The following is a 26,923-nucleotide window of genomic DNA, read 5'->3' as shown; positions in this document are numbered from 1 at the left end:
GGCTTTAACCAATTCACCAATGAAGAAGTTGAATAGCACAAGTCCAAGGAGAGCTCCCTGGGTTTATGTATGCCCCTTTGTTATGAGTAAGATTAGATTAGGTAATCTAATCTTACTCATAACACCTTACACTGACCAGGAATGACTAAGCTTTGGGCCCAACTATTCAATCACTTCTGTATCCCCCTACATGGACAATCACTTGGTTTATATCTATTCAACTTGTACACAAGGACAACATAAGTCTATCAGAGCATTTGCTGAAGAACTTTTAAGTATGCCATGGCTACTATAACAGTCCCCTAATCTGTCGGTCTACCAGTCATATCAACCAAGTGATCCTCAGATCTTGTAACACACAGTTTTGTAACCAGAAAAAAAAGAAGGAAATTAAATTAGTCAATAACCTGCTTATGTTGGATTCTTTTTTCAATATTCATAAAACCTTGAGTAATGATCTGTTGTATCTTGCCAAAAGAAGTCAAGTTCATTGGCTTATGGTTTCAGGATTCTATGATTTACTCCTTTTTTTTGAAACTGGGACAACATTTACCCATCACCAATTAATAATAAAAACAGTAATACTATCAAACATTCATTTAGTTCTTTAAGACTGTCAATGTACTTTATGTACATTATCTCATTTGGCTCTCAGGACAATGTGAGGTGAGTGCCATCATTGTATTCATTTTCACAGATGAGGAAACTAAATCTGAGAGGCTAATTGATTCCCCAGGGTTTTAAACCTGGTGATTCAGGTAAAATTTGAACTGAAGTCTTCCTGATTCCGGATCGTGGACAGTGTTGGCAATCATAGTTATTTCATCATTTTAGGATAAGATTATCTGATAGGGTCTGATGACTTGAATTCATTCACAGATGGCAGATGCTAACTATTCTTTTTACTTATTTGATTTCTTTTGACCATTTTAATTTTATATTTTATATCTAAAGATCATTACCAATGGAAGAAAAAGCATAAGAAAACATTTTTATTAATTCATCTTTCTTATCATCATCTGATATTATCATCCAATTCATGTGCAGTGGTGCTATCATTTCTTTGATTCTTACTTCAATGCAGCTAAAAAAACCCTCCAAACCAATCCTTTTGTTATCCTCATCAAACCTATCTAATTTCACCTTCTGGGATTCAGCACTCCTGACACTACTCTTCCAGGAATGTGTTACTCTCTCTTTGGCATTCACCCTAGGTTTTCTGCCTTTGTTTCTCTCTTCTAGCTATGCTTTATTTAAATCTGAATTAGCAGATGAATTAGTTCTGTGTCACAAAATTGGTCTCTTTAGGCAGCCTCCCCTATTCCTTTTCATAAAAATCATTCCATCTGGGGCTTCAGAATATCACTGCTGATCTTTTCCTTAAGCTTCTAGCCAAGATGACTGCTTGAAGAGGCAGCAGACAAGTCCATATGCTCAAATACCTACTCTGGTAAAATTCTAACTGGGCCAAATAATGTTTTTAAAAATCCAGTGAGAAACTAAAATAAAGTGATTTCTATCCCAGAACACACACACACACACACACACACACACACACACACACACACACACACACACGCGCGCGCGCGCGCGCGCTGTCAGAAGCCCAATGAAAATAGGAAAGGAGGCCCATCAAGACAGAAGGTAAGGGTTTAAAAAACAACAATAACCACCAAAAAATAGGATTGATGAGGGCAGTTAGATGGCTCAATGGATTGAGAGCCAGACCTGGCGATAGAAGGTCCTGGGTTCAAATATGGCCTCAGACATTTCCTAGTTGTGTGATCCTGGGAAAGTCACTTAACCCCCATTGCCTAGCCCTTACTGCCTTTGAACCAATACATAGTATTGATTCTAAGATGGGAGGTAAGGTGTTTTTTTTAAAGGAAAGAATATATAGCTTAGAAGAGAAAATGGTTAATTTTACCTGTAAGGTGCAATCCCTGAATTCTGAAGTAGAAATCACAGTGTATAAAATATTGAACCTAGAGTCAAGAAGACCTGACAGGCCACAGAACTATGGAGCTTTGTTATCCTCTGTCTGTCTCAGTTTCTTCAACTGGGGATAATAATAGAACCTGTCTCCTAGGATTGTTGTAAGAATCAAATAAGATAATCTGCCATCTCAACAGAAAAAGAAAATACAAAATGCTAATATCATCATGTAAGCATAGTTAAGCAAAACAAATTTCTATGTTGGCCACATTTAAAAATGTCATTTTTCTGTCATGAGATGGGTAGCATCTCTTTGGGAATTTTAGTTGATCATTGCATTGATAAAGAGTTCTTAAATCTTTCAGATTTTTTTTTAAAATTTCAAAACGAGATTGATTAGCCTCAGACACTTCTTAGCTGTGTAACCCTGGGCAAGTCACTTAATCTTCCTCATGCCTAATACTGCTCTTCTGCCTTGGAACTAATACTTAGTATTAATTCTAAGGCAGAAGGTAAGGACTTTTTTTTTTTAAGCAATTGAAACAATGCAGGGATGAGGTGATGAGGTGGCCATATCAGAGAGTTGGTGGCATGTGTAATAAAAGTAAAACTGATGAGGATGAGAGAGGAAGGAGTTGGGGATTACACCCAGAGACTGAGCCAGGGTGCCTAGGACATTGGTGGTATCATCACCAATAACAAAGAAGTTAGGAAGAGAAGGCTGGGGTGAAGCAGAAGAAAACGAGTTCAGTTTTGAACATGTTAAATTTAAGATATCTCTAGGCAACATATAGTTTGAAATGGTCAATAGGCAGCTGGAAATGCAAGACTGAAAGCAGAGGCTAGAACTGGATAATAGTATGTTTGAGAATCATCAGCCCAGAGATGCTAATTGAATTCATAGGACTAGATGAGATTACCAAGTGAAAGTCTCAAGTGGGAAAAGAAGGGGGCCAAGGATAGAACTCTGACACCTACCTTTAGTGAGTATAACCTGACCCAGCCAAGAGGACTGAAAAGGAATGTTAAGATGGGTAGAGAGGTGTCACAAAAACCCAGAGAGAAGAGAACAGCAAGGAGAAAAGGGTGATTGACAATATTGAAGGCAGCAGAGAGGTTAAAGAGGATGAGGAATGAGAAAAGGCCTGTAAATTTGGCATTTAAGAGATCATTAGTAATACCAAGAGAACAGTTTTAATTGAATGATAACATCAGAAGCCAAAAAGGGAGTGAGAAGAAAGGAAGTGAAGGCACAGATGGTTTTCTCAAGAAATTTATCCACAAATCACAGGATATGGGATGAGACCTAGTAGTGATAGAGAGATGAAGTGAAGGTTTTTTGAGAATTAAGGAGTAATGGTTATGTTTGTAGGCAGCAAAACATGCAGGAAAGAAAAAGAGATTTAAAATAAGTGAGAGAACAGAGGTGATAGAAGGGGAAATCTTTTGGAGAGGACAGAATTGAATGTGATCACTTGTGCATATAAAGAAGTTTATGTGCCATACTAGTTGAATTGCCCCAAAATTATTTTACAGAACTAAAAAAACTATAACAAAATTCATCTGAAAGATCAAAAGGTCAAGAATATCAAGGGAATCACTGAAAACAAAATGTGGTAGAAGGTGGCCTAGGAGTATCAAACCCCAAACTGTATTACAAAGCTGTAATCATCAAAATAATCTAGTACTGTTTAAAATTCAGCAATAGATTGGTGAACTAGATTACCTACACAATACATAGTAGCAAATGACCATTGTTACTTAGTGTGTGATAAACCCAAAGATCTAAGCTTTTGGAGAAGAAATTGAACCCAGAACTTCCCATCTCTGGACCTGGGTCTCAATCCACTGAGCTACCTAGCTGCCCCCTCAAGGACTCTTGATGAAAAACACCATCTGCCTCTAGGGAAAGAATTAACGTAGTCTGAATACAGAATGAGATATACTATATTTCACTTTATTTTTCACTTCTATTTTATTTGTTCAAGTTTGCTTTTCACAAAATGACTAATATAGTAAGATATTTTACACTATTATCATGTACAGCTATATCATATTGCTTGCCATCTCAGGGAAAAGGGAGGGAAGGAGAGTGGACAAGAATTTGGCTCAAACAAAAAAAGGATAAAAATTGTTTTTTCATATGATTGAGGAAAAAATAATTTAAAAAAGAGGTTTGTGCCAGCTATAAGGGCTAGCCACATGTTCAAGTGAAACACGGATGAAGGAAGAGATAGTAGCATCACACATTTGGGTAATAGGAAATGAGGAAGAAGGGATAAGATGGAGTTATTGGTAAATGGCTTCATTCTCTCCTCCTCCCCCCACCCCCCAGTAAAATACAAGGCAAGATTTTCAGCTAAGAAGATGGAGGACTATGGGAAGTTTGGCGAGAGACGAAAATATTTAGAAGACCTACTATGGTGAATGGGATAGTGGGTAATTATGGAGGCATAATTGTCTTGCAACAATGGGGACCCAGTTGAGGTTATGGAACATAAATTTGTAATGGTCCAGCTCAACATATTTTTATGATTTTTCTCTGGCTTCATTCAGTAGCACACATGTAGAAGCAAAGGCAGGATGGCTATGCTAAAAATAAATATTAACTATTATTATATTTTGTATATATATCTTGTAGGTTTATAATTCTCGTGTATATCTTGGTAATTATATTCCCAAAATATTTTATATCTTCTTTAGGCATGTGAAATGGAAATTTCTCTTTCCATGTAAGTGGTATAGTGTATAGAACTCTGGGCTTGGAGTCAGGAAAAGCTGAGCTCAAATCTGGACTCTAATCCTTACTAGCTGTGTGACTGCAGGCAACTCATTTAACCTCTTTCTTCTTCAGTTTCCTTAACTGTAAAATGAGGAAAATAATATTGCTACTTTCCCAGGATTATTATGATGATCAAATGAGATAATATTTGTAAAATGCTTAGCACAGTGCTGTGTCCCTAGTAGGTACTTAATAAATGTTTGTTTCCTTCCTTCCTTCCTTCCTTCCCTCCCTCCTTCCTTCCTTCCCTCCCTCCTTCCTTCCTTCCTTCCTTTCTTTTTCTCTTTCTTTCTTTCTTTCTTTCTTTCTTTCTTTCTTTCTTTCTTTCTTTCTTTCTTTCTTTCTTTCTTTCTTTCTTTCTTTCTTTCTTTCTTTCTTTTTTTCTTCCTGGCAGGTTTTACTTAAATAATATAGAAATACTGATGATTTCTGTGGATTTATTTTATCCTTTGCAACTTGGCCTAAGTTAAAAATTTTCTCAATTAATTTTTAGTTACCTCTCTACAGTTCTCTAAATATACTATTGTGACTTCTGCAAAAAGTGACAATTTCTGCTTTTTCTTTGTCTAAGCTTATTCTTTCAATATCTCTTTGTTTATTGCTAATAGTACATTTTTGGCACTATGTCAAATAGAAGTGATGACAGTGGATATTCTTTCTTCACCCTGATCTTACTAAAAAGGACTATAATTTGTCCCTGTTACATACGATGTAGGCTCTTGGTTGTAGATACAAAACATTTCCCATATTAAAGAAAAGTGTGAGAAAATTGAGAGAATTAGGCAATAAGTGGTTAATTGCAAGAACTGAGTGAACCACGCTGACTCTATCTTGTGACCCAAATCTGGAGCTAATTCAGTTCCCTTTCTGTTCAATTATGGGCCTAGTCCAAATTCTGTCTAGTGAGAAAGCTTTATTTAATTTTGAGAAATGGGTAAAATCTTATTGGATTGCTTGAAACAAGCCTCTGTATGGCTGAGGAACTAGTTGTACTACGTGTACCTGCTGTTTAGGGACCCTTAGCCTAGGTCCAGGTTATGTTGAACTTTGGTCAATGCAGCCAGATTCTAAGACTGATGTAAGGAGTTTTCTCATAGTTGTACATCTTAAGCAATCTGGATACAGACCCCATCCTGATCAATCAGTTATTGTTTCCATGTTCCTTTGATTGTTTACAAACACTTGGGGAAGACTGAAGCATCTCTTTTCCTGAATTCAGGGAAGTCCAGCTGTTCATTCCTTCCCTCCCAACTTGAAAAGTCCCTAATCTTTCACCCAATTAGAAATCAGACTACTTTATCTTGTATTGTTTCCTTTGAATTAATTGGTTTAATTTGATTGATTGTTTTAAAGTATAAAAGTCTGTCTTATCCTATATTCGTGGTCTAGTCCTGGGCTGAGGAAGGGATCTGGTCCTGATTTGTTAGTCAACTGGCATGCATTGCTTATATTAATATGCTCAAAAAACCAAACCTTTGTTTCTAAATTAATTTCATCTTTTGCTGATTACAAAAGTCCATTTATTCCTATGTTTTCTACTGCTTCTTAAAAACATTAGAAATGGGGATTATACTTTGTCAAGTTTTTTCTGCATTTACTAATGTAATCTTATGGGTTTTTTTGTTATTGGTATTGTCAATTATGTTTATGTTTATAGTTTTTCTCATTTTAAAACAACCCTATAATCCTAGAATGAATCCAATCTGGTTATATCTTTGTGATCTGTTACTATAGTATTTTTTACTAATAATTTGACATTTTTGCATCAGTGTTCATTAGGAATATTGGTCTATTTTTTTTTCTCTGTTTTGACTATCCCTAGTTTAGGCATCAAGACCATATTTGTGTCATAAAAGGAATTTGGCAGGAATCCTTCTTTTGAAATTTTTGCAAGCAGTTTGTATAATATTGGTATTAATTATTCTTTTAATATTTGATAGAATTTGCTTGTGAGTCTATCTAGCTCTCAGATTTATGACTTCATGTCTTTTTTTCTGAGATAAGGTTGTTTAAATCCTTGATTTCTTACTCTTTTAAGGGTGCATGTGTTTTATGTTTGTAAATATTCATTTATTTCATGTGTTGTTAGTTTTAGTGGCATACAGTAGGGCAAATATTTTCTAATAACATGCTATATTTCATCTTAATTTTTTGTTTTTCCTTTTTCACTTTTGATACTTGAAATTTTTCCCCCATCTTTAATTAAGCCATATAGTATTTTGTCTATTAAAAACCCTTCTAGTTTTATTTATTAATTCAATTTTTTGTTTTTGATGTTATTAATCTCTTTTGATTTTCAGGATTTCTATTTTGGAATATGCTTAAAAATGCATTGGTTTTCTTTTTCTTTTTGTTGAATGTTCAATTTATCAATTTATTTTTTCTCCTTTTCTTTTGTTGATGAAAGGATTTAGAGATATGTTTCTCTCTAAGGATTGCTTTGGCTGCATCCCTGATATTATGATGTGTTGTTTTGCTGTTGACATTTTAATAAATGAAATTATCCATAATTTCTACTATTTGTTATTTGGTCCATTAATTCCTGAGGATTAAGTTATTTAGTACCCAGTTGATTTTTAGTCTTTTTTTCAATAGCCCTTTATTTAATTTTTATTGCATTATGGTAAGCAAGGTATAGGTTTAATATTATTGCTTTCCCACATTTGCTTGTGAGGTTTTTATGTTCTCATTCATGATACTTTTTGCAAAGTTTCCATTGTCCAGCTAAGAATACAAATACATATATACTTTCTTATTTCTATTCAATAGATGCCAGGAGTTTTATAATTTCTTTCTTCCAAAATTCCATTTAGGTAGTTAACTTCTTTCCTGCTTATTTTTTTGTATAGATTAGTCTAGTCCTGAGAAGGATATATTGATGTCCTCCAAATATTATAGCTTTACTCTTTATTCCTATAAATTATTTAGCTTCTTCTCATAGTATTTACTTGTTTGCTATGCCATTTGGGGTGTGTGTATATATGTGTGTATGTGTGTTTTATACACACACTTCATATATATATATATATGTAGTTAAGTACTAAGATTGATTTATTGTCTTTGGTACCTTTTTAGCAAAACATAGTTTCCCTGTCTTTATTGCTTTTAGTCAGGACTATTTTTTTTTCCAGTGGCATTGTCTGAAATCATGATTGTTACCTCTGTTTTTTAAAATTCAGCTGTGGTATAACAGATTTCACTCCAAGTCCTTATTTTAAATCTGTGTATGTCATTATGTTTTAACTCTATTTCTTATAAACAATAATTACTGGTGGAGGGTCTTGCCTTGATGTTTTTGGCTGCTGACTGATGGGGACTGGTGGTTACTTAAGGTAGGCTGGCTGTGGTAATTTCTTAAAATAAGACAACAATGAAGTTTGCCCCATTGGTCTACCCTTCCTTTTACCTGAACACTTAAAGGTCATTGTAGGGTTATTAATTAGCTTAATTTTAATATTGAGGGAATAGAGGGAATTGAGGAGTGGGAGAGAGATGGGGAGCAGCTAATCAATGATGCAGTCAGAACACACACAACTAAATTTTCTTTCCTATGTGGGTATGGTTCATGGCACCTCAAAACAATTATAAAGATCAAAGATTATCAATCATAGATCACCACAACATATGTAATAACAATGCAAAAGTTTGGAATAGTGAGAATTACCAAAGTGTGACACAGAGAAACAATGTGAGCACATACAATTGGAAAAATGGAGATTATCAACTTGCTCGATGTAGTTTTGCCATAAACCATAATTTGTTTAAAAAAACCCGACAACACAAAATCCATGAAGTGCAATAAAGCAAAGCACAATAAAAGGAGGTATGATTATATATGGTTTCTAGTTTTGCAACTTGTAAAAATACTCTTTCTCTCTAAATATATATATGCATATATATACACAAATATGTATAGCTAGCTTATATTTCAGATATGTATTATATATGTAGTATTTTATAGATTTCAAAGTATTTTCATATATATTATATTGTTTGATATTGATGATGATGACTCAGTGAGTCAGATATTTTTATTTTTATTCTTATTTTATTTTCATTTTCTTATTTTTCTTATTTCTAAGGCTCAGAAGTTTAAGTTCTAAGCCACATATCTATAAATGGGTATAAGTAGAACTAGAACTTGATTTCATTACATCATGCTGGTTGCTCTTGTGAATTAAGTCATGTGACCTTGGTAAACTCACTTCATCTCTCTATATCTCAGTTGTTTCACATGTAAAATAGAATCTCTACCTGAAAGTGCTGTTGGGAGAACAGAATGCTATCAAGTCTGTGAAAGTGCTCTGAAAACTCTAGCACACAACAGAATGACAATGAGAGGAACAATAACAACTTTATATCCACCTGGCATTTTTTTTAAACCCATATCTTCTGTCTTAGAATCAATACTGTATATTGATTCAAAGGCAGAAGAGTGATAAGGGTTAGGCAGTGGGTGGGGTTAAGTGACTTGCCCAGGATCACACAGCTAGGAAGTGTCTGAGGCCAAATTTGAACCCAACACCTCCTGTCTCTAGGCCTGGCTCTCTATCCACTGAGCCATCCAGCTGCCCCCCCCCCCCATCCACATAGCATTTTAAAGTTTAAAAAGTGCTTTCCTCACAATAACTCTGTAAGAGAGGCAACTTAAGTATTTTAATGGCTATCTTCCAGATGAGAAAATTGTGGCTCAGAGAACAAAGCTTGCAAATGTTGGAAGCAGGATTCAAGCACAGGTCGGCCACTCCTGACTCTTGCACTGGGTGAGTAAAGTCTGCATTACAGCATGCTGCCTTTTATTTATGCCAGAGGACTTTGAAAGAGGACACTTGTAGAAATGCAAGGTATTTTATACATAGCTTTTTTTTTTTAAAACCTCTACTGTTGGTCTTAGAACCAATACTAAGTATCAGTTCCCAGGCAGAAGAGCAAGGTTAAGTGACTTGGCCAGAGTTACACAGCTAGAAAATGTCTGAGTCTAGATTTGAATATGGGACCTCCTGACTTGTCACTCTATCCACTGAGCTACCTTGCTGTCCCTTTATACATCTTTTATAAAAACACATACATATTATATCTTGGGCAATCCAGTTAGTTTTGGGATTTGCCTAAAACATGGATCCATCTAACCTGGGTTTCTGAAATACAGTAACTACTTCAAGTAAAAGGTTGGTGTGACCCAATAATATTAAACATTAGTTTTCTCTCTTTTCAAAAAACTTTTAACTGTTGTCTTAAAACCAATACTAAGTATCAGTTCCAAAGCAGAAAAATAGTAAGGGTTAGACAACTGGTGCTAAGTGACTTGCCCAGGATCACACAGCTAGAAAGTATCTGAGGCCAAATTTGAACCCAGAATCTCCTTTCTCCAGGTCAGGTTCCTTATCCACTGAGCCACCTAGCTGCCCCCTCAAACATTAGTCCTAAAAAGATTTTGCTCTATGTAGGAAAAAACAAACAAGATAAAATCTATTTACAAGGCTCTAAAAATAATGATCACATCATCCTAAAAGGCTGCTACTTTGACCACTCTTTTAAAATATATATATAATTTTGATTTTTTTTCATTATTTTTTCACAAATTTGGGCTTTTTTCAGCTTTCTGATGCTTCTCAGAAATTCTGATTGCATTAATCTGTATTACATGTACATTTTGTCACTAAACACTTAATTGTCTCTCTATCCCCATTTATTCATTGGTACTAACATGGTAATGGTCATATGAAACATCTAAAGAGGATATTTCTTCATCTAAGTAAGTATCCTCTGGAGATTTTCTTGTGGCATAAAAATTGCCCAGCCTATAAGAGTTTGGGGCCCTAAACTTGCATGCTTTTCTTTGATGGCTGGGTTTTGCCTGTGGGCCTAACAACTAAGTACCTCAATTTGTTCAAATTTCTTCCTCCATCTTTTAAGAGAAGTATGAAACTGGCTCTAAAAAGGAGATCGTTTGGGGTGGGGGGAAGGTAGCTCTAATGCTACTAAGTGCTTAGAAGAAATACCACAGATAGTTTCAGGAAAAGGACTTGAAGAAGGTACTAAATTATGAGGTGCTACAAAACATCAAAGAAGAAAAGCTAGAAAATGTAAAAGGCACTACCGCAATGAGGAGAGAGAATTTCTTAATAAATCCAACTGTGGAATTGACAAAATTGGATTAAGCCTGAAGAAATATGTGAGGGACTGTGATGCCATGCCAGGGAGTTAGGAAGAAGGGTAGTATAAGGAGAGAGGAGTAGAATAAAAATAGAATAGACAGGATTAACAAAATTTTGTTCAAAGCATGTAATAGAATGTGCTCATTTAAAATAAGGGCTCCACCAGGGTAGACAGCAAATTTTTTAGACACAATTAAATTATTCAATGAGAAAAGTACTTTTCGTGCAGTTCTGTTAGATGATTTTTCTTAAATTCGGAAGAAATTTTTTGCTTTTTTTGTCCTTCCGTACCTATTAGGAAATTGGAGCCCACAGAGTGGTCAACTATCAGAAAGAAATGAAACTCAGTAGTCCAAATTCTCAACCAGTCATAACTGATGAGAACTGATTAATCTTTACTGAGCTATACAAGGGGCAATAATCAACTGCAAAAAATGGAGCAGTAGACTGTTCAGGTAGAAAGACAAGATAATATAGTAAAAACTTCATGATGCGGCATCTTGTTCTGAACATTGACTATTACCCAGGAGCCTGATTTAATGATTTATTGAAGATTCCTTTGGAAATAAAACGATCTGGATCACAGAATGTTAAATTTCCTAGAGAGGGGCTGCTATAATAAGCAGTGTTTGTGTGTCCATCAATAAAAATCAGCTAAGATGAAACTGACAGCAAGATGAGAAGAACACTGGATTTGAAAATGGTGGCCTTGTAAGGCACTCTATGTTCTATATAAGTAATAAAGATTTATTTAAGTTCTCCATTAGAATTGAATTGGTTTTGGAGCCTTGTATTGGAGTTTTAAAGGCAAATCGGAAACTATTTCCTGGAATGACTCCTCACAGCATGCCTTTTGCTTCTTGGATTATATTTCTTAAATTCTGAAGAAATCTTTTGCTTTTCCCCCCTTCTGTGCATTTTTGGTGCTGAGCTGTATCCGGTTTTCCCACACTCCTGCTTGTCAGAGAGAAGAAACCACAAAAATGTAGCAAAGCAAAGTTTGTCCAAAGAGCTGCAATTCCATCTCAGGAGGATAAACATTCCTAGTGCCAAGAAATGAGTACAGTACAACAGCACCTTCAAATATATAGCCCTGCTGTGTGGTAAGGGAACCCACCTACTCACTAATACAACTAGTCTATCACCTACAGTAGTAGTAGGGGCTACCTTACACTAGACTAGGATTATACCAACAGAGACTAACCTGTCAAACCTGAATGTCACACACCCTACCAGCTAAATGCCTGCATTTCAAATGCTCTTAAAGATAATCTGGTATGAGAACTTAAAGGGATTTGGCAAAGAAATTTGGAGTTCCTTCCCAGTTTTACCAGTGACCTTCATCCATGAATTTCAGTGTCTTTATTAATTCTGCCTTGGAACTCATAGAAAACTAGAATTTGAGATGTGGAAGAAGCCTTCAAGTCCAACCTCCTCATTTGATAGCAATGAAAACTGAGGCCCAGAGGTGTTAAGTGACTTGCCCAATGTCACATGGTCGTTTAACAGTAGAATTGGAGCTAGAACCCAGGACTCTTGACTCCCATTTCAATGTTCTCTTCATAGAGTTCAGCCAGTAAAGCATTATTTGTATCCAAGAAAGGTATTCTATGAAAACCCAGGATTTTGACTTTTCTTGGGTTGTGTCATGATTTACTGATATAATTCAAAGCCACAAAGGGCAGTTTTTGACTTAGCTGCTGAATCTGAATCAAATATAAATGAGAAGAAACATTGATTTTTTTTTTTCTCTAGAACCTAGGAGTTTTGGCAAGTAAAGGTGATCATACTAAGTACCAGTAAACATGAGACTAAGTTAACAAAACACAAGGGAAACAGAAAATCTCACAAGGCAAATACGTTGCTAGAGAAGGTTTCCCCATTAAGACACCCTGAAAGAGATCATTAAAAGTGAAGGCTAAGAGAATAGAAACAGTACCCATATTTGTATTTAACTATCAACAGAAAGGTTGGAAATAGAATTGGGGATTCAGCCTTTGAGATTGAAAATATCTCTTTTTAATGTATTAAGTGCATCCTATAAAAGGTACAGAATATTTCACAAAACCTGTTGAAATGAAGATCAATAAAATGAATTCATCGAACTGAGATCTAAGTTCGTATGTGCCCATTAAAAAAACCTGAAAAAAGATGGAGGCTTTGACACAAAATAAAAAAAAGATCTAAAGATCAGACTCTAGAAAAATTTGAAGTATTAGCCCTTTGTTCCTGGAAACTGGGATGTCAAGATTGTTCTCATTTGATTTCAATTGTGGTGGTGTAGCAAAAGGAGTCCTTCAATACTATTCATTGAGCACCCCTTATGTTCACATTAGCAGGGAGTCTTAATCCTGGAGAAGCCTAAAAATCAATGAGGGGAGACATAATGAACACAAATTAAGATACAACTAACAAAATAAAATGAAAAGAGATGAATAACCAATTATGAACATACTAAAAATAATGTATTTGATTTCTCCTGGATTGCCTGAATATTTACAGTGTATGGGATCAGGAAAGATTTAGTAAAGATCAAGTATTATCTCTTAAAAACAAGTCTTTTCTTGAAGGCATGGTGAAGGAAGGATAATATTACTGTGATATTTTAGTTACACTAATACTATGACCTAGGCAAAACAGTTACCAAAAGACTTACTTGGAAACTCTTTGTGATGTCATCTTCCTAAGCACCTGCTTGTGATTGGTTGGGGGTTTAGGGACCAGGGATGAGGAAGAAGTTGGATTTGGCACCATTTTCTGTGGTATATTGGTAGTCTTCTGGCCACTGGCAGTGGCACTGGAGATTCTGCAGCCTGAATTATGTATAGACCACAGATTGGAACTGGGTAATATGAGATTGCCAAAGATTGCCTGAGAAAACAGAAACGGGAAAAAAAAGATTGATGTCTTCCATTAATTATAATTTACTTGCTACAAGTAATATTGGAGAAGCTCAGTGAAAAAGAGAATTGGTCGACATATATATTTTCTGCAAACAAAAGTCCTATATTGTCAGCCCAGTTTAGATTTAGAGGGAGTGATGGCCAGGAATTGAGTAAAAATATGATGTAAAGTATGCTGAAAGAGAAATGAGAAGACTTGAGATCTTGTAATCTCTGCTACTTAAAAATATGGCCTTGAAAAAGTTTTGATCCTTTATTTTAGAATTTCTCTGAAATAGGATAAATAACACCTAATTATTGGGAAAATAAAGTGAGTTATTTTAGTACAAGCACTTTAATATAAAATCAATATATACAAGAATGTTTTTTGCTTGGAAAAAGCCTGTAGACAAATCACTAAAGACCTGTAAAACCATGAATGTTAACATTTATCTATAAGAACCAAGAAAAAGTAGACTGTGTTCAACCTGGCAGTTGTGTTTGTAGTGCTCAAGCTGATTGATTTATTTCTTTTATGACTCAAGGTTTTCTCTTATTACTTCTCAAGTTTCAGCACTATTTGCAATAGCACACGATATAAATTAATCTTACCAAAATTGTGGCTGTGAAATAAAATTGTAGAAAGGAAAAGCAATAACACAACTATTTTACACAGTACTTTTCAGAAAAGGTTTTTCAAGCACTTGATTCCATCTATAGCTATTCTATATTAAACTATATGTAGAGGTAGTTTTATTTCTCCCCAACAAGTTAACCATAGGGTGGAGGACGAGGAAGACCTCTATCTAAAATATTCCTTAAAATCTCCTAATACAATGAGGGAACTATAATCAGATGGAGAATTTAATATACATTATGATGGTGACAACTTGACCATATTCACCAGTCTTTTGAAGTTTCTACTTTTCCAAACCCCAAGAAACACTTAAACGAAAAAGCTAAATTCTGAGAATGTTTATGGAGTTTGTGGATACTGTACAACTCAACATGTCCAAAATTGAACTCATCATCTTTTCTCCAAAACTTTTTCTCCCTCCAAATATCCCTATTACAGTTGAGTGTGCCTCCCAGTCACCCAGGCTCATTACCTAGTGAACCACCTACCTCACTACCTCTCAAGTTTACTCTTTTTCATCCCACCATCCGCATATTCAATCTGTTGTCAAGACATGCTAATTTGGCCTTTATAACATCTTTCGTATAACATTTTCTCCAGCATTGCTATCACCTTGGTCCAGACCCTCATTACATCACCCCAGAACTACTATAATATCCTGATAGTGGGTCTACCTGTCACAAGTTTCTCCTTACTCCGGTCCATTCTAAATTCAACTGTCAAAACGATTTACCTAAAACTGACCATGTCATTCCCGTGCTCAATAAAAGCCAATGACTATCTAGGATCAAGTATAAAATCTTTGTTTGGCTTTCAAAGTCCTTCATAATGTACCCAACCCCACAACTTTTCTAATATTCTTACATTTTACAATCTCTCTATTCCTTCCCTACTTCCACCCCTCATGCACTCTTAGGTTCAGTGATGTTGGTCTCTTTGCTGTTCCTCTATCTCTTGACTCTGGGCATTTTCACTGGTTGTTTACCATGCCTGAATGCTCTCCCTCCTGGCTTCCTTTAAGCCCTAGCTAAAATACCACCTTCTACAGAAAGCCTTTCCAGATCACTTTTAATTCTAATGTCTTCCCTCTGTGGATTATTTCCAATTTATCCAGTTTATAGCTTCTTTATACATAGTTATTTGCATGTTGTCTCCCTTCATAGTGAGCATAATCCTTGAAAGCTGGGACTGTCTTTTGCTTTTGTATTTACATTGGTATCTAGCAAGGGGCAGTTGCTTAACCCATGTTTATCAATTAATTGACAAGTTAAAGTTTGAGAATGAAATCTTAGATAAATTTGGTTGAATGTGGAATTCATCATCAGATGGGGATGGAAAAGAATTCTTTAATATTAGAATGAGGGTTTGGAGAATTTGTCAACATTTTGAATGAAAAACAAATCTATATTTAGTCATCATTGAAAGGTAGAAAGTTCTATATATTTTCCTTTAGAATGGATTTGTGTTTGAAGAGAATGAGAATCCCTGAACTCCTTATTCTTTTTAAGTAAGACCTGTTATCACAATTAATCAGTATATAGTCACTTGTGATTAATCTGGGACAATGCTTAATTAGAGATGAACAGAATTATAGTAAGATTTAAAGAAATCCAGTAATTATATTTTTAAGGGAAAAGTCTAATCTATGTAGTAAATATAGCTACTTCCTCCTTTTCTCATAAGCTAGCATTTGCAATAGGGTGTGACTCATCAATTAAGTGGAAAGCTTATCAATCAAATAAGGCATGTCTGCATGATGAGCAATAGGGGGTTGGAAATGTGATGATCCCTTGACCAAAAGACATTACTAGTATAGTGATCTCTCACCTATCACTGGAGTTACGTTCTAGAGACCCCCATGATAGGTGAAATCTGAAAGTAGCAAGAGAGCAAACAGACTAATACTACAGTCACTGAGTCAATCAGCACCCAGGATACAGAACACAGCGATGCGGTTGGTTGCCTTTCATCAGCCAATAGTGTGCCATGTACAATCTCATGTTGGCAAACTTACACAAGCTGTAGTGACGTACTGCATTTCCATTGTGTACAGTACGGTATTCATCCACAAAATTCCACGATACAGAATTAGATATATATATATTTAAAAAACCCGCAATAAAGTGAAACAGCAATAAGTGAACCATGATATAGCAAGGGATGACTGTATATTAGATTGAAGACCATTCTAATCTATCAGGACTCAATAAGAAGCTGAGACACCTCCTCAAGAAGCTAGCACCAAATCATTGCTTGAGAAATGTAAATCCCATTCATTGTCCATGACCAAATTTGGCACACAAAGATATCCTGGGCAGATAGATGGCTAGATGGAAAGATGTCTGGCATAGACATCTTTCATTTTCCATCTATCCTAGGATTTTAAGGTGTGATCTTGAATGATGCAATTTTAGGGTAAAAAAAAAAAGGGAGAAAACTCTCATTCAGTTGTCTTAGGTAGGAGGAAACCTAATGACCCAGATTTGCCGAGAGACACTGGTCTTTCTCAGTAAACCTATTATTGGCCTGGACTTTTGCCTCTATTTTATATGATTGGCTGAAAAACATTTGTCACATGTTATTAGTGAAAAGGCTGCCTTTTACCAATGATTTGTGCAGAGCAATTAGTTCTTCAACATATTTATCTTTGTCACTAATGGTAGATGTGTTTTTTTTTTTGAGAACAATCATTAGCTATGAAAAAATCTTATTAAAAGGCTGTATAAAAAAGTACACATTATTAGTCCTATGTTAGAATTAACTAATGTAAAAGTGAAAATTGGGAAATGCCATCTAAAAGTATATATATGTATATATATATATATATATATTCCCCCCCCCCGGACATGTGGGAGACTTTGAAACTACATTTCCCATGATTCCTCATGGTAGACAGGAAGTGAGATGATGTAAGAGAAGGAATATAGACTCCTGTAGTGACTTTGAACTTCCTTTTTGGCTACTGGGCGCAGGAGGAGAGGGGAGGCAATTATGGCTAGGCGGCAGTTTTAAATTCTTACAAACGCGTGGTCTAATGACTTTATCTATCAGCATGGCTTTAATTGAAATACTAATTTCTATTATTATACAGTCTTTATTATTTTTAATCTTAATAATTTTTGGCTGACCACGTCGGTCTCGAACTTCCTCAATCTTCCTGAATTTTCTTGAATTCTCCTTTACCTTATACCTATCCCTTAAGTCAGCTTTCTCATAGCACGCTTTGGAGCTTCGGTCAATATAAAAGCTGCCAGACTGGTGAGATCAAACGGGGACCCTGAAAATTCAGCTAGAAGGCTGTTTCCTTGTCTTATGGAACGAAATAAGCCTATTAGGAGGCCTTGGCCACACCTGGGAAGGACTGCTTGGTTCTCCTAGCCAGGCCAGGAGCACACCTGAATAGGTGTATTATTATATCAGTCTTTATTATTTTTAATCTTAATACTAAGTTCTGTTAAATATGGCATCAAAATAGAAAGTTTGTAAACTACATAAATATTGCATTTCATTGGGTTTTGCATAAGACTAGCATGCTATTTGTGTTCAAGATATACAATGAAATAGTAACAAGCAGATACACTTCCTTGTACACAGTCTATCTACCTAGGTGCAAATACTATATTAGAAACAATGACATTCTATAAAAATTTGATCTATCTTTATCTCCAACAACCAAGAAACTGAAGAACAGAGAATGCTAAAAATCTATTGAAGAATTGTACTTTTAAAATTCCCATGTAATCTGACTTCTTCTATGTTTTAAAATATGTCTTGAATTGTGTTGTTTTTTTTTTTTTTTTCCTTTAAAGAGAGATCAAATTGTACAGTGTTTCTATGTAGAAATATTGTTTGGGCAGACTCACGGTCTGACCACTTAGAATCACAGAGGCTTAGAGCTAGAAGGGACCTCTAGGATAATTTAGTCCAATCCTTTCACATTTACAAATGAGGAATCTGAGGCAGGATGTTTAAATGACTTGCCCAGTTAGAGTCAGATAGTTATTCTGTGACAGAGCTAAATTAGAACCTAAGTCTCCTTGCTTTTAGACCAGTCTTCTTTCCATAATCCTATGACTTGGATCTATACATTATTTTTAGCTTTAATTTTTTTTATAATTACATATATATATATTTTAATACATTCACATAAAAGAAAAAAAAANCTAAATTAGAACCTAAGTCTCCTTGCTTTTAGACCAGTCTTCTTTCCATAATCCTATGACTTGGATCTATACATTATTTTTAGCTTTAATTTTTTTTTATAATTACATATATATATATTTTAATACATTCACATAAAAGAAAAAAAAAACCTCTGCATTACCATTAATCTTATAATTTCATTTCTTGTGGCACCTATGCTCTAACCTGATCTCATGGGCACTCTCTACTCCTTGTATACACTTATATTATGCTTTGTATATTTGTTTGCATAGGTGTTTTATCATCACTCCTAGATTGTAAGAACTTTGACAGTAAGAATTATCTTATTTATTTTTGCTCTAATCTGATCTCATGGGCACTCTGTAACTCCTTGTATATACTTATATTGTACTTTGTATTATATTTGTTTGCATAGGTGTTTTATCATCACTACTAGATGGTAAGAGCCTTGACAGCAGGAATTATCTTATTTATTTTTTTTATCTACTCTAGGACTCTGTTTTTTAAGGATAGAGACTGCCTCATTTACCTCTATTTCCTCTGGTGACTTGCACATAATAATTATTTCGAAATTTTTTTTAATTAATTTTTGTTTTTATTCTGAATATGACAAAAACCAAATAGAATGCTATCTGTGTATATATCATAAAAAAGAAAAAGATGCTATAAGTGTAGAAGAATGGCTGAATTCAAAGGGATAAGTTTGCCATGCTCAAAAATGAAGACTTAACTAAAGAAATTCACATGTGGAAATTCTGTATAGGAGGTCAGCAGTCACTATACTCTGTGCTTGCTGGCAATCACCTGAGGAATAAGGGCCATAAAATTAGTTATCAGTTAATTTACAGAGAACATAGGGGCTTTAGAAGCACTCATCAAGACCTAGTATCAATATACCAAATCACTCTGCTATATTTGACTGGCTTCTTTCTCAGATGTGGGAAATAGCTACAGAGAGTGGACTCAGAAAACCACAGTCTGAAGATTGGCTGTGCCCCAGGAAAAAGACAGGAAAGGCCCTTCTTCTCCCACATGTGTCTGGCAAACATAAGGGCACTCGTGGGTGGGATGGAGAAGTTTCTGATAGACAGAATACAGACTTCAACTTAGAAGGTGAAAGGGGGGAACAAAATCTGGGATCTTTCACCAGGAAACTAGTAACTGTGCACTGATTAAATCCTTGGGAGGTTTTGCCAGAAAACTCTCTTCCCTTTAGCCCTCACTCAGGCTTCATGGTACTGGATCATGGACTTGGATGACCACCTGTGGTGAAATAATTGTTTAAACTAATACTTCAGAGTACTGAGGAAGGCAATATAGGTAAATCCTACATGACTTATTTTTACTATGTTCCTTTTCTCCCGTTAAAAAAGTATTTTCTAATCTTTTTATATCATTTACATTTTCTACCATAACTCTTCCCCCATTCACTCCCAAAGAGCCATCCTTTATAAGAATAAAAAAGAGGAAGAAAAAAATTCATCAAAACTAGCCAACATAAAAAAAAAATCTGGCATTATATGCAGTGTTTGACAATCATGGTTTCTAACCTCTGGAAAGAAGCTGGGAGTATGTATCTTTTCCCATCTCTTTTCTGGAATTAAATTTGGTCATTATAAATCAGTTTCAAATATTTTGATATTGCTGTTCTTTCCACTAATTTTGTGGTCACTGTGTATACTATTTTTCACTTTGTATTAGTTCAAATATCTCCCCAGGCTTCTCTGTATTTAGCAGTCATCATTTCATACAGCAGAATAGTAGTTTATTACAGTGATGGGCAAACTACGGCCCTCAGGCCAGATGTGGCCCCCCCCCTGAAATGTTCTATCTAATGTCAGCCACGTGACATTATTCCTTATCTGATGAATACAATGAGTAGGATACAATACAATGAAACTTAGAAAGAGTTGCCTTAGAAAAAGACTGACAGATGAGCATTTCCTTTCCTTTGGCCCCCTCTTTAAAAAGTTTGCCCATCACTGGTCTATTATATTCATGCATCATAATTTGCTCAACCTAGTTGATGGGCATCTACTTTGTTGTCAGTTCTTTGTTACCCTCCAAAGTGCTGTTAAAATGTTTTTGGGGGTACTGTCCTCTTCTTTTTGTCATTGACTTCCACCTAGCAGTAAAATCTCTGGGTCAAAGGACATAAACTAAAATTTTAGTCACTCTTCTCAATGAATTTCAAATTGCTTTCCAAAATGGTAGGACCTATTCATAGTTCCACTAACAATGCGGGCCTCTCTTTTCCTAATCTCTCAAAAAGTGACTTTTCTCATTTTCAATCATCTTTGACAATTTGTTGGGTATGAAGTAAAACTTCAGAGGGTTGCTTTGACCATTTCTCTATTTATTAAGTGATTTGGAGCAACATTTTGTTAATTATTGCTAATCATTAGCAATTCTTTTGGGATTCTATCCCAAAATATCCATCCTAGGGCCTTTGCTTTTTTTCCCCTTCAACATTTACCTTCTGTCTTAGAACTGATACTAAGTGTTGATTTTAAGAGGGTAGGCAATTAAGGCTGAGTGACTTGCCCAGAGTTACATGGCTAGGAAGCATGTGAGGCCAGATTTCAACCAGGTCTTGTTGACTCCAGGTTTGGCATTCCATCCACTGTGCTACGCAGCTGTCCTGGTTCTTCACTCTTAATTCAGAAGATAGGGGAGGGGCTTCCAGCCATGGCCCAGAGAAAAGTCTATATTATGTAATTACAAGGTCACATGAGATAATGCAAACGTATTTTAATGTGGTTATTTCTAGTTGCTAAAATGCTCATGCTTGTTGAGCTCGGACTAAGAAAACAAGCTGAGCAAAAGGCTAAGCATAATTTCTGGACTCAGTTATAAATTCTACAACATTATCATAACTCTTACAGAGGAGGGGCAGAAAACTTAAGCTACTGTTCAAACAAAAGGGCAGCTAAGAGGTGGAACACATGAAGAGAAAAGGTAGTACCTTGATTTGCCAAAGATACAGGAAACTCTTCAATGTATCCTTCTGTCTCTAAAATAAACTTGTCTTCATCTTAACTCTTGAGAGAAGGCTCTTAATAATTCCACATATCTAGTCCACTGTGGTTGAATCAGTAGAATAATGGAGATATACAACATACCTGTCCATCAGAAGCCAGGATGATGCCATTACACAGAATTTAGTTAGTCAGGTTATGTGGATATCATCATATCTATTACCTTTTTCTCATGAGAAATAGCACCTTTCCCAGTGAACTAAACAGACAGAAGTGGCAGATACTGAGGTTCATGGCAAACAGATTATTTCTTGGCAAATAGAGACAGGATCAGATGGCGGCTTCTTTCAAATTCTGAGAGGCAATTGTTAGTGCTAGACTTAATAGTCAATCAGGAGAGATACCCATTCAAATCCTATTTCTAACACTTAGTGCTTTGAGCAAGTTTTTCAGGCTTTCTGTCTCAGTTTTCTCAACTGTAGAATGGGCAAAATGATATTGCTTGTACCTATTTCACAGGGCTCTCATGAGAGTTAAATGTTAATGTATGGAAAGGCTTTGAAAACATGCAAGCATTACACAAGTGGCAGGTTATTGGTTGTTTTTTTTTTTTTTTTAAGTGGGGATTCATTGCTGAAATGAACTCCTGGTGGGGAAACTTCCTCTACCAAAGCCAATCACCAATTTACTGACTTAGACATTTGTCTGTGAAACCATCAGATCAGGATGGAGAATGCCCAGCACCAATCCATAGGCAACTGATAACCTGATAAAGAATTCTTAGGGAGTAGCCTGAAGCACTTAAAGACTAAGTCATTTACTTAGGGATGCATAGCTTATGAGTCAAAAACAGAATTTGAACTGAGATCTTCCTGGCCTCAAAACTGGCATTATATCCACTATTCCCAAAGTGCCTCTATCAATATTATTATTTGTTCCCAGTAAGATCTAGTACTGTGCCCTACCAGTGAGTAACTTAATAAATATTGTTGGCAGGCTGAATGAGTTAATTCTTTTAGGCAGCTTCTAAAAATGTCTTAATTAATGCCAGAGAATAATTTATATGCTCTGAGAAAATGTTTTATAAGCTGATGTTGACTCTTCTGGATTACTTCTCTTTTATGTTTAAAAAAAATATCTTTATTTTTAGATTTACAACTGAGACAACCTGGTGACATATTTCTTTTAATCTTTCCTTGAAAGTCAGTTTATTCTACCTTTTAATCATTTTTCCTTTTTTCTTTAACCTCTCAAGTGAATGAATAAATTTTCAAAGCCTTTCTCAATTGCCTTAGTCAGCAGAGATTAGTCTAACTCCAAAATGTACCTCACTGTATTGGGTATTCCAAAGTGTGTCTAATTTCAGATTCCTCACTTTAACAATATCATTTTCTTCTTCTCTATACTTGGCACAGAAAAATGACTAAGACTGATAGGAACAATTTGACTTCTGTGCTTTCTTTCTCCTACCTAGGAATTTGTCACTTGTCAATTAGTTTTGTGAGGTTTTATTTCTCATTACTGCTTTCTGACTAGTGAAAAATATTTTTATCTATGGTCTCTAGCTTTCTACTCATACTACATTGGAATGTTCCTTGAGAATGTATAATATCATCTGACTAATAGTAATACCTAGTACCAATTAAGAGTTATAAATTAATATCTAAGTATCAGTTTCTATAGCTGTAAAGTGAGGGAGCTGGACCAAATGCTCCCTTCTGACTCTCTTTCTATGAATCTACAAATGTAGTAAGAAAATTACTTAACTTTACTCAGCATATTGTAAGAGTAAATAATAAGACTTGGGATAAGTCCATGAGACTTAACAGCAAGTCCTATGTTCATATGAAATCTAATACTAAATCCCTTTAAAATTAGGGAAAAAATGCCTTTCAATAAAGTAAATTTGGAAATAAGCCACTTACTTTATTTGGTCAATTATAGGTCCTATTTTCAGTGGTTCATGAATGATATTTTATAAGCAAATTTCAATAATTATTTGTATATAGGACTAACTGTACTGTTCATATCTTTGTTTAAAAAATATCTTATTTCATCAGTGTAAGAAACTCATTCAATATAATGAATTCTATTTTATTTATTATTCAGAAAACACATCATCATATAAACCCTGGAGTCACACGTTCTGTTAAGCATTTTTTTTTTTGCAAGGCCACGAAATGAGGGCTTGCTTTTTGCCCATTTTGCACAATGGTATTACTGTTAGTTTCTCACATGCCTGTAGACAAACAGATACTAACTATAAATCAGAGTGAAATGATGGAAAGAAGCTGTTCACTCTGCAGCTGTAGCAAAGCAACTTTCTGAGGGCATCGAGCATGTTACAAATGTCCGTATACAGCACAAGAACTATTTTCAAAAGATCGTAAATGCACTGCTCTCCTCCATGTATCCCAGGTCATCTGAATTTTGCCCAGTCATGATTTAAAATGCAATTTTAGAATTTTTGCATTTTATTCCTTAACCCTGAGATTTCTTTCGATAAGGCTACTAAACACACAGAAACTAAGCTTACATGTTTTAGATGGCAGCAAATAATAACATAATAAACTAATGTTGGCTATGACAAAAAAGATACAAAGTCAAGAGAGCTTGAGAAACACTATATGAAAAGGTAGGACTTGGGGCAACTAGATGGCTCAGTGGATTGAGAGCCAGGCCTAGAGACAGGAGGAGGTCCTGGGTTCTAATCTGTCCTTAGACACTTCTTAGCTGTGTGACCCTGAGCAAGTCACTTAACCCCCACTGCCTTGGAAGTAATACACAATATTGATTCTAAGATGAAAGGTAAGATTTAAGCAAAAAAAGAAAGAAAAAAAGAGTAGGATCGCTGTATCTAGGTGAGAACAATTCTGAATCAATTGATCAAAAAACCCTTACAATTTTCAATCAATTGACCAAAAAAATCTTAAGCCAAATTCAAAAGTCCTTAAAAGCCATTTGATGAAGTGATTTCAAACAGGTCTGCTTCAGTTAGTTTTGAAATTTATTTATGCTTTCTTGGTCTTATTTGTAAAAGCATTAAGTCTGCTAGAATGGAAGACTTTGGAGTAACCATATGGAGGGAAGACAGGAGAGGAGAGGTGAAGCCTTTGGCCTATCGTCCTTCCCCAACTCCCTTAGAGGAACATTGGCATTCCCACCTCCTCACTGATGTCCTAAACACCATCTCCATATTGGCTAGCAGCAGTGCCTCCCCTGACATGAGCTACAGGCAAATGAAGCCCATAGCTCTACAGGAAGCCCATCTGGCAAAGGGAACACACATTATCTAAAGGGAACTTCCCATAGGGATGGGAGACAAAGACTTTCAGCAACCAGGAGTTTGGTAGAGACTCTGGCTATGTGAGCTTTCTGAGCTTGAGCCTGCTTTCCCTGGATATCTGTATGTAATTATGGGAGAGGGTATCACAGACCCCTGGGAGGATCATTCTGTACCAACTGCTCTTTTTGTTCCATATTAGTAAATACCCTGTTCTAAATGCTTCTTACGGCTGGTTCATAAAATGGTTCTCAACTAATAATATGGGGGGGGGCGGGGAGGATACTTTGAAGGGGACTTACTCCAATGGCATTCAAGATCACCCTTGACTCTTCCAGGGAACCTCAAAAATAGTAAGGAGGAGATGTAGCCAGCTTTGCTCTGGGAAGCTGAATCATTAGTGGGAGTAGGAACTGTGACGGGGATTCTCAGAGCTTAAATGGGCTATGTATATTATCAGTAACAACTGACACAAGTGGTCAAGAACTACAGCTAAAAGGCATACGAGAGTAAATCATTACTGATCTTACTATTTAACTCTGTCACTCAGATAACAAAATTCTGAAGTATAAGTACAAGTGGAGTTTTAAATATAAAGATAAAGAGTTAAAATTTATAAATATTTCTGTGGGACATCCAGGTGGTTCAGTGGATAGAGAGCCAGGCCTGGAGATGGAAGGTCCTGGGTTCAAATCTGACCTTAGACACTTCCTAGCTGTTTCATCCTGGGCAAGTCACTTAACCCCCATTGCCTAGGCCTTATCACTCTTCTGTCTTAGAACCAATACATCGTGTTGATTCTAAGACGGCAGATAAGTGTTGTTTAAAAAAAAAAACCAAAACCAAGAATTTGTAAATATTTCAAAATAGAGTGGAATACCTTTAGTTCTGAATCTACCATTAAGAATTTGTGTGTTAACTAGGATTGCCATAGCCAAAGAATTCATCACCAAGTGCCCAGGCTATTTGTGATGAGTTTCTCTCTGCTTAACTAGGCTGGTTCTTGGAAAGCAGATAAAGTCTGTTGCTGGGACTGTACGTGAAGCCAAACTGGCATGGAAGAATCTGGCAGAGTTTGTGTTCCTTTGCTCTTACCTTAGAGAAGTCAGGATCCTTTCTATGCCATGATAAGGCATCAGCAGTGCACAACATGGACAGGATTGGATAGGTTGTGATCCATATCACTGCTTTTAAAATATTTAATAACTTACATTTGCAGTTCCCATAATTGATCAGAATGAGAAATTCTGTTGTATGATGTACTATATTAATATAACAATTATACAATATAATATAACAAATATACTGTCGGATTCTTATAAATCCACAGCTAGCTTTAACTCTAAAGTGGTACCACTGATCATTCCAACATGGCAAAGAAACAAAAAAAACACAACACGATTACAACACAGTACTTTGATTGTATCTTTTTTCCCCCAGAAGGGTTGAAGGCATTCTGCATACATGTATCCCTATAGATCTCTCTGTTATCTCCTTTATTTTCACTGTCTCCCTCTAGAATAAGAAAAACCATGCTTGATTAAGTTTTCCCTATTGGGGCTGAATTCAGATTTGCTATTGTATCTCCCTGGGGGATATCTGATTCAAGGGGTCTATCTGAAGTTACTTCTTGTTGGCCAGGAGGACTCTTTTAATTAGAACTCCTTTGATAGACTTAAAGAATTCTTTTTCCTTCTGGACTTGAAGTCTTAGGACAGCTTTCTCAACTCCTAAGAAAGTCTATGTCCAGCATGGAGTTGCATCCTACTTTGTCTTTGTTTCTTTGATTCAGTGCCTTGTGGGAGCTCAAAATACACTGGACATCTATCCCTTCCTGGGTACCTGAGCAGCTGAAAGAGCTACAGGGGGAACAGTTGAAGAGTTAGGCTGGCTAAGAGATGAAGAGTTGAAACATAACAGAAAGAACGCAGGAGAGAAAAATCTCACTTGTTATAGATCAGGCTACGTTCAATGGGGGTGAAAAATAAAATCACCAACTAGCAGCTCTGTTGCAGATGTCCTAATGAGGCTTAAATACTAGCCCTTCAACTGATCAATCATTCTATGATTCCTTATTGCTTATATAGTTTATATATTCTTTTAT

At 35.7% G+C, this 26,923-nt stretch overlaps 1 protein-coding gene across 1 annotated transcript in view; it reads right to left on the bottom strand.

Annotated features, from left to right (window-relative positions):
* Nucleotides 1-13,527: 13,527 nt before the first annotated feature.
* The window catches only part of TTLL5 (tubulin tyrosine ligase like 5), a 318,095-nt gene continuing 304,699 nt past the window's right edge, over nt 13,528-26,923 (bottom strand). Inside the window, exon 29 of the mRNA XM_044664952.1 lies at nt 13,528-13,746. Coding sequence (XP_044520887.1) covers nt 13,528-13,746 — 219 coding nt within the window. The remainder of the gene's footprint in view (nt 13,747-26,923) is intronic.

The sequence above is a fragment of the Gracilinanus agilis genome, chromosome 2, assembly GCF_016433145.1.
Source record: "Gracilinanus agilis isolate LMUSP501 chromosome 2, AgileGrace, whole genome shotgun sequence".
Classification (NCBI taxonomy): Eukaryota; Metazoa; Chordata; class Mammalia; order Didelphimorphia; family Didelphidae; genus Gracilinanus; species Gracilinanus agilis.
This window is presented reverse-complemented; position numbering and strand designations above follow the sequence as displayed.